Raw genomic sequence first — 9,095 nt, 5'->3', positions numbered from 1 at the left:
ACTGAGGCTTCTGCGACATTTGACTTAAACAAAAATCATATCTTAATCATCAAGAACAGGCAGTTTCAAATGTTCCAGCTCGTTTCTGAACTTTTTGGCAGGTTGCTAAGTTAACGCAATCCATTCATTAACAAGGTGAGCAACATCAACAAGAAGAATATCTTCTGCTAGCGTAAAAAATGTACTCTGTATCAGAACCAGAGGATATTCATTTTGCTTTTGGAATTGAGCTCAGTTGAAAGCCACATTAACTACAACTAGGTGTAGTTCATCGAGTAGTCAATAGGACTTGTTAAGTAAGCCCCTTCCTGCTTATCCAAACGGTCCCACTTTTTACAGCAAAAATACACACATCCATCCATCCATCCATCTTCTTCCGCTCATCCGGGACCGGGTCGCAGAGGCAGCAGTCTAGCCAAAGATGCCCAGACTTCCCTCTCCCCGGCCACTTCCTTCAGCTCCTCTGGGGGGACCCCGAGGCGTTCCCAGGCCAACCGATAAACATAGTCTCTCCAGCGTGTCCTGAGTCTTCCCCAGGGCCTCCTCCCAGTGGGACATGCCCGGAACACCTCACCAGGGAGGCGTCCAGGAGGCATCCGGACCAGATGCCCGAACCACCTCAACTGGCTCCTCTCGATGCGGAGGAGAAGCGGCTCTACTCCGAGCTCTCTCCGGGTGACCGAGCTCCTCACCCTATCTCTAAGGGAGCGTCCAGCCACCCTCCGGAGAAAACTCATTTCAGCCGCTTGTAGTCGGGATCTCGTTCTTTCGGTCACGACCCAGAGCTCATGACCATAGGTGAGTACTTGACCGGTAAATCGAAGAGCTTTGCTTTCATTGTCTTTCATTTCATTCATTGTCTATCTCAAAATGTTTTTGTCTTTGTGTATCAGATCTTTTATTACAATAAGTCAACTAAATCCATCTGTCTTCTAAAACCCAGTATGCTCCAGTTTGAGGTCACAGGGTTGGAAAAGCCTACCCAGCTACTAAAGGGCAAAGACAGGGTACCCCCTGGACTAGGGCTACACAATATTAGAAAAACTTGCGATATTAGTGATCCGTATTACAATGACGATATGACTTGCAACACATGACCATGTAGCTAAACAACTAATACATCATTTCCATTTCACTGTATCAGTTTTATTCAAATCAATTCAACAGAGCTTAGATTATCCTCCAAACATATAAGAGGTCCATCTGGTTGGTCAGATGCAAAAGGGGCTCTATTTAATTTGTTAAATATGTCAAGCTGCCATATGATTGTGTTTGCATGTGTAAGCATTTGAGGCAGGGATGGTCAACTCTAGGCCTCGAGGGTCGCATTCCTGCATGTTTTCCAACATACCCTGCTCTGGCATGTTCTTATTGGCTGGGCACACTGGAACCAGGTAATCAGTCATGAGTAGGGCTTGGATATCTGGAAATCATGCAGACACACCGATCCTAAAGGCTGGAGTTGCCTATCCCTGATTTAAGGTCTCATATATTTAATCCAGGTAGTTTAAGCTGTCTTTTTGATACACACTGCACAGGCTGATATTGCAATGACAATACATTTCCGATGTATTGTCCAGGCCTACCCTGGACAATCCGTCCGTCCATTGCAGGGCTACATCCTGAACAAAATCCTCCGGTCTAAACTGGTCTTGATGGAATTGTTTCCACAACTGCAAAGCCTGTTTTTTCCCATTTTCCAAAAGCTAATGATTCACTGCACATCCGGTACATGGCTTCATCTTCTTTTCATCTAATCTTAAGTCAATGGTCTACAACCACAAATGCAATCCATGTCCAATTCATCTACAATGTCTCTTATTCCATTCCAACATTTTATGAGGTAGTCTCATGATAAGGGAACATTTTTTAATGATATTTCATAAATATCTAATTTCATTTCACACTCTGAAGTCTACATTTGTGTAACTTAATTGTCTAAAACCAATGCTGTAAACCTGAAATTTGATTGCCTAATTCTTGAACTGAAGTCAAACATACCCATAAGAACTGTTATAGGTTCAAGTTAGGATTTTGTGTATAACACTGATACTTCTTTTACCTTCTCTGCCATAATCCCACTGAATCCAGCTGGTCCGGGACCAGAGACACACATTTTGTTTCATCCCTGTGGTGAAATGACAATAAAAGATCCTTGAACCATTGAAATTTGAGACTAGGCTCCCATCTTCTATTACCTAATTTGATGCAAATTTGGAGGTAGTAATTTTATCAGTTCCTTAGAAGAGAAAAAGAGAAAACTCTTGAGTTCACAAGTTGCTACGCTAGTTTTTAAGTCCTTTTCAGGCTCTATGTACAGAACATACGACAAGTGAGCGCACGCTGAAAGTTAAACCGGTTGAACTTTGACCAATCAAGGACTTGGTTTTGGTAGTGACATATATGGATAGTGTCCTTTTCAGAACACAGAAGTGTCAACTGAAAATCCATCATGAAATTAATAATTGCAGTTTGTGTCCAGCCAAAGTTTTATGACACCAAGTCTTTCACATATCAGAATAGAATTTGCACCGCTATGACATTTTTCACTGAAGGCGAGTCCATGCACTAGTATCGGTTAGTGACAGTTCAGTATAAGAGCGCCTTCAGAAACCATGTGTAGCGTGATTTTGAACAAGCTACACATGCCTGATGTGTTCGTATCATGATACATGATATGATATTCTTCACTTCTGTTTGTTTTGCTCAAACCACCTTAAGATATTTCATCAATTAATAGTAAATAGTCCGCACAAACTAAAAAAAATAGAAAACAAAGCAATCATTTATCCAACTTATATTTCTTCTGTATGCAGTTATTATGCAGCTGTAGTGCAACAGAGTTCCAGCTGAGATCAGCAATCTTTCAAATCTTTTCTATCACAAGGTGTCCTTTCATACCTCAAAATAACTGTCAGTTTTTCAAAGTAAAGAAAGATCGTTGCTTTAGGACATAAAAAAAAAAAAACCTTGAGAAAACTCAAAATAAAACTGAAACCGCCAATAATGTTTTACAGATGAAAGAGCACTTTGTGGTGATTATTCAGCAGTGTGTTCGGGTACGAAAATGCAAAAGTAACCGGTGTGTGTGTGTTGGGAGTTTCTCTTTCATATGGTTTTCATTTGGGGGTGGAGGTTTACATAATTATTCTGGCATCACTAACCGTGGTGACAAAGCGAGCCGGTGAGCTTTCCTCTGGGCCTCTGCTCACATGGTGCTCTAAAATAGTCCAGCCTTTTACAGGAAGCAGCACTGATGTCAACCACTCATAATTGGTGATCAGTTTTCAAACCGACGTGCACGAACTGCCACTTTTTATCTCCATAGCTACGCTCACAAAGAAGAAAAATATCAACCTAAGCAACTTTTCAGCATAGAAACCAAGAGTTGAAACGCCCTGAAATCAAAGTGACACATGGCAGGAAAGCGGCCTTTCAGCTGGAACTCAGTTTACCATATAAAGTCAAAGACCCTCTAATTACAAACAATGATTTTCTGCAGGAAAGACGTTCTTTTCTGCTCCTTCTCTGCAGAAGCTTCCATCGTTATTTGGTGCAGCTCAACATAAACAGAGCCTGAACACATATGTCAAGCGTACTGTAAACAGAGCAAGTAACACATCATTACATCCCAGACAAAACATAGATCACTCCGTTTCTGTTTCCATGAGGCTCACTGTGAATTCAGCAGAATTAGGATTCTACAGCTCAACATGAGTGGACGCCAAACCGATGAGGTCAGCACACAGTCACATTTTTATAGCCTAGATCCTAAAATTCTAACTCTAAATGTATATTTATAGTAGGGCCACGATTCATTAGAAGTTTAATAAACTATCATCTTTATTGTCCTTATTTTTAGTTAGTTTCAAGCTAATGATGGTTAAGGTGTGTGCTTTACATCCACTTTGCGAATGACCGATTATTTCTTTCCTGATTATAATAATCGTTTGTGGCAGCCCTAATTTATAGCTAAAATTATTGCACCAAATGAAAAACTCCTTCACACCTCAGTCAAATATGTTTGACAAAAAGTTGGATGTGATTTGGGGATTATGACGTTAACTAATTAGTGGATTTATCCAGTCAATCAAATAATAATAAAGCAATAAATACTGAAAGAATTGGACAAAAGGTCATGCAGTTTGCACTTTTTGTGTCAGTTGTCCATTATGTCGCTGAGTGAATTTAATTTTTGCTCATTCCCCATCTCGCTTCGCACCTCGAAAATATCACGCTTAAACATAAACAATCTAAATTTAGTTTTTAAAGACTATCCATCCCTTTTGGGGTCATGGGGTTAATCTATTCACTCATGGGCGAAGGCAGGGTAATCTCTGAGCAGGTCACAAAAAACTTTTAAAAGTAAATTTAATTAATTAGTCAGACTTTTGATGTGCTTAAGACAAGTAAACCCAAGTAAGACCTCGTTTTATTGAAATAAACACAATAAGGTGCTCAGCTTTTGTGCTATCCTGTGCTAGAACAGTAAGCAAAGACATTTAGAGGATAACTGAAAATATACTTCATCGTTGTATATATATCGTTATTGTGATATATAATCAATTATATTGTGATATACACTTATTTCCATATCGCCCAGGACTTCTAGCAGCTGATGTGAACTTACCATGTCTGAGTCCCACTGTGCTGGTCAAGGTGCCCGCAAAGCTGGCAGGAAAGCCCCGCCCTCCCACATCCCTCTTCTGACTGAGAGACGAGATGAAGTTACCCAGAGATGGAAATGGCTGCTTTGCTCCTCGTCCCAAAACCTGTCACAGAGATATTTCAGTTAAATTTTTAAAAAAAGGAAAAAGTTATGTTCACACTGCAAACTTTGACCAATCACAGACTCATATTTGATACATGGATGGCATCCCTTTTTATTCATGGAAATGCCAACTGTTTGAAAATTGATCATGGAGGAGAAATTAATGATAGCAATCTGTCCCCGACCAGGTCTTTCATGTATCAGAATAAAGCTGTGAAAGTCTGGAGCAAAAGTCAAAAGATTCGATTCACTTTGACATTTCGCACCAAGTCTCTCCCAATTGTAGGGGGCAGACACGAGCTAATAAACAGTAGAAAAAGAAAAAGAAGAAGCAAGGGCTGAGTATTGATAATAATTTCCTAAATCGATTTAATTCAGGATTTTATTTATTTATTTTTCAATTCTTTCGATCTACTAAATTCAATTCATATTTGAGTTTACATGGTTTACACATTTAGACACATTTGTTTAGAAATACATTAATAATAGAGGTGAATAGGACCACAAAGCTCACGGTTCGGATCATGTCACGGTTTTAGGGTCACGGTTCAGATCGTGTCACGGTTTTAGGGTCACGGTTCAGGTCGTGTCACGGTTTTAGGGTCACGGTTTGGATCATGTCATGGTTTTAAGGTCACGGTTCGAATCATGTCACGGTTTTAGGGTCACGGTTCGGATCATGTCACGGTTTTAAGGTCACGGTTCGGATCATGTCACGGTCTTAGGGTCACAGTTCGGATCATGTCACGGTTTTAGGGTCACGGTTCGGATCATGTCACGGTTTTAAGGTCACGGTTCGGATCATGTCACGGTCTTAGGGTCACAGTTCGGATCATGTCACGGTTTTAGGGTCACGGTTCGGATCATGTCACGGTTTTAAGGTCACGGTTCGGATCATGTCACGGTCTTAGGGTCACGGTTCGGATCATGTCACGGTTTTAGGGTCACGGTTCGGATCATGTCACGGTTTTAGGGTCACGGTTCGGATCATGTCTCGGTTTTAGGGTCACGGTTTTAGGGTTATGGTTCGGATCATTTCTCGGATCAGTAAGAAATAAAAAAAAAAAACAAGATAAAAGCTTAAAATACATTTTTGGAAAAGCTTCAAACACATATTTAATAATGTTGGCTCATTGAGGCCTTTTGATTAAAACAAAACATTTTAAAACTTTGAACACAAAGTGGTAAAACATGTAGTTTCTGAATACATTTACATGTCTTGAGACCAAATCTACAAAAACTGAGAGAAAACAATGCTTAAAATCTGAGCAACCCCTTAAAATTGCTAATGTCCAAATTAAATCTTACATAAATCAGTTAAAATCAAACTAAACATTTTTTGGGGTAGTAATTGTTTTATTGAATCTAACTCTGGGGACATTTAAATAATTAAAAAACATTAAAAAATAATTGTTATCCGTAAAACATGGTGCTGCCGTGCCCGCTTCTCCTGATCCATTTCGCTTACATTACTCATTTCGCTTTTGTTACACCCCTAATTAATAATCTATTTTTTTATATATTCATAATAATCTGATACAGTTCACATACAGCAACATTTATTAGTGAAATAATAGATTGTTAATAGCATACAGTGTTACATGGATTCTCAAAGGAAGAAGCTCCAACAATTGTTCTGCTTCTCCTGGAGGGCGTTTCAGTTTGGCCACTAGGTGGCGATCACGCTATAGCATTACACCTTATTCCAGAAGAACAAGAAAATATGAGTAAAAAAACTGTGTTTTAGACAAAAAATGTTTCCTTAAACGAGTTTGGAAAATTCCTGCCTGTGATTATATAAAAAATCTAATTTTATCAGCAATGCATGTTTATGTCGACCGAGCGTTAGCATTAGCCGTGGGAAATCCCAATATTCGTTACCATCAAGCTTGTGAACTTTAGCTTTATGTGCTAGATCAATCTAGTTTTATGGATCAATTATTGATCTTTTAAGCTTAGATCAACTCAAATTGATTTTTATCAACCCAGCACTAGAAGAAGCCCCTCCCTGATTGTCCAGTGTGAACACCATGGGCTAACTGCACATTCCTTCTGAATTCATAGCTTTATAGAGGCTAACGTAACAATTTAATACAAAAATACAGCAATTTAAAGAATTTTGGTTGCAGAATACATGAGAATTGCTCCATTAAGAGAGAAGATGAGTCTAACAAAATAATGTTTTCTCATTTCTTCCACCAATAGCACCTTTAAAATACAAGCCTACAGCTTCAGATTCTTGATCTCAAAGTGGATTTTACCAGGTAGCTGCTCTTTCCCAGTTCCTGAGACGACTAATAAAGTCACTAAATGGATTTGCATTCCCAGATGTTGAGGTTTTTTTCACCAGAACTGCTTAAACAAATCCAGACTCGGGGCTGCATGAACAGACAATGACTGCATTACCAAAACTAAACAGATGAACACAACATTTATTTTACAGTCCCTGTGATTAACTGCAGCTCCAGGTTTCTCTGAGCCGGACACAGAAAGAACAGGAAGGAGGGATATGAAGAGGTAAAAGGAAACGAGGGAATCAAGAAGAAATAGTCACAGAAAGGGGGACTGTTGGAGGATATACCAAAGGAATGTTATGGTATAAGAAGGGAGGAAAGAGTTTGTTTTGAAGAGTTAAACTGATAAAAAGACAGGAGGAGTGGGAAAAGTCTAAGAACAATAAAAGAATGGAGGGGTGAAGAGGTGGAACAGATGAGCTGCAGCCGCTCCCGACTGCAACGTCCAAAGAATGGAGGTTATAAATGAAACCGCAGCTAATCTCCCGCTCAAAACAAATCTGCCTTCAAATAAATCCCCCACACAGGCGTCTGCACTCGATACCGTTCTGTCCTCGTTCACGCCGCAACAAACACTTTCACGCAGAGGCTGCGATTTCCCAGGAATCCCGCCACCGCAGGCAGATGCAGACGGTGTGTCTGCGCACACGCCGTCCATTCAGGACGGAAACTGCAGCGCCTTAATGAGACATGACAGCTTCCTCACTCAGATCGGATCAAACAAGCTGAAAGACCTACAAACAAATCACAAGAGCACAGAGCTGCAGATGTGTCTTCCACACAGAAGACAAGCTGGGCCTCTGGTTCTCTGTTTGCCCAAATCGTGAGAAAAGTCTCCAAAGTCTGAGTAGAACTGCATTCATTTTAGATTAAAGCTGAACCCAACCCTGGAGTGAAAGCATTAACCACGCATATTATCCCGACACTTACCATGTGTTTGTAACTTCCGACACTTCTGAGTGAGAACAGATGAATATGAACAGGGTGTTTCAGATAGGATCTGTCTTTAGAATTAAAATCAATCTCTAATTGCAGCTAAAATGCCCAAGTTCAGCTACAACGATCCAACAAAAGATGTCAGACTCGGTCAATTGGTTTTTAGTTATAATAAAAAAGACGACTGAAAACTATTTTAAAATAGATCAAAAGATGATCGGAGTGAAACTTTAAGAAAAAAAAACTTTCAGATGAAAATTAGAAGAACTGATTAAGATTTGAACCAGCTTTTCAGGCAAAATGTGTAATTTTGTTGTCTTTCACCCATTTTTTTCCATTTGATATAAAAGCAATAATGTACTCTATCTTGAAAAAGTAGCTACTTAGGAAAAAAAATCTGAAATGTGGCCGCAATATCATCCAGCAAAAAAAAACCCCAGCAGATAAATTGAAAAACCGCTACATTTTGCCATTTTTGGACCAAACGACGTTGGCAAGCAGTGACTGGTCCGAGTCAACGTTTCTATGGCAACCAGTCTCGCTAATCTGGAGTGAGTTTGTTGGGAAACTGCACCACTTCCACTGAAAGTGGGCTAGGGGAGAATCTGTCAAATGTTTTGAACGTTTCAGGTGGGGGCCGGCGGTGCAGAACTCCAGCACAACCAGCAAGGGCGAAAACCGCGGCAACGACCCCAGACTACGCCAGCAAGCCCTGGCACAAAAGATCCCCACAAGAAACTCTGGGGTAAAATCATAGTAAGATAATAAACTTAAATACATAAAATGTATACACATATACATATATATATATACACACATATACATATACATATACACATATATATATGTACCGGTATATGTGTGTATATATGTTTAGTATCTCTCTTTATATATATATATAAATATATATACACACACACATATATATGTTTAGTATCTCTATTTTATATATATATATATATATATATATATATATATATGTATGTATGTATATTTGAAAAGGTTTGAATTTTTATAGATCTAAATTTCAAATGAATAGTATCTAGCTGTATCCATTTAGCTGACAGTATTAGATTGTACCAGACACGGTACCG

General features: G+C 39.4%; 1 protein-coding gene across 4 annotated transcripts in view; it reads right to left on the bottom strand.

Annotated features, from left to right (window-relative positions):
- Window positions 1–9,095, bottom strand: part of hectd2 (HECT domain containing 2) — a 78,304-nt gene that overhangs the window by 62,409 nt on the left and 6,800 nt on the right. For 2 of the 4 annotated variants that reach the window (XM_036215477.1, XM_024297380.2), the window contains exon 2: window positions 4,631–4,772. The exons of 1 other annotated variant lie outside the window; for it this stretch is intronic. In XM_036215477.1, the coding sequence (XP_036071370.1) occupies window positions 4,631–4,772 (142 nt within the window). Of the gene's footprint in view, window positions 1–3,164; window positions 3,307–4,630; window positions 4,773–9,095 lie in introns of those variants that run through there. One more of the 4 variants, XM_036215479.1, reaches the window with a different exon arrangement.

Source organism: Oryzias melastigma, linkage group LG15 (assembly GCF_002922805.2).
Source record: "Oryzias melastigma strain HK-1 linkage group LG15, ASM292280v2, whole genome shotgun sequence".
NCBI lineage: Eukaryota > Metazoa > Chordata > Actinopteri > Beloniformes > Adrianichthyidae > Oryzias > Oryzias melastigma.
Note: the sequence above shows the minus strand (reverse complement) of the source record. Positions and strands in the feature narration are given on the sequence as shown.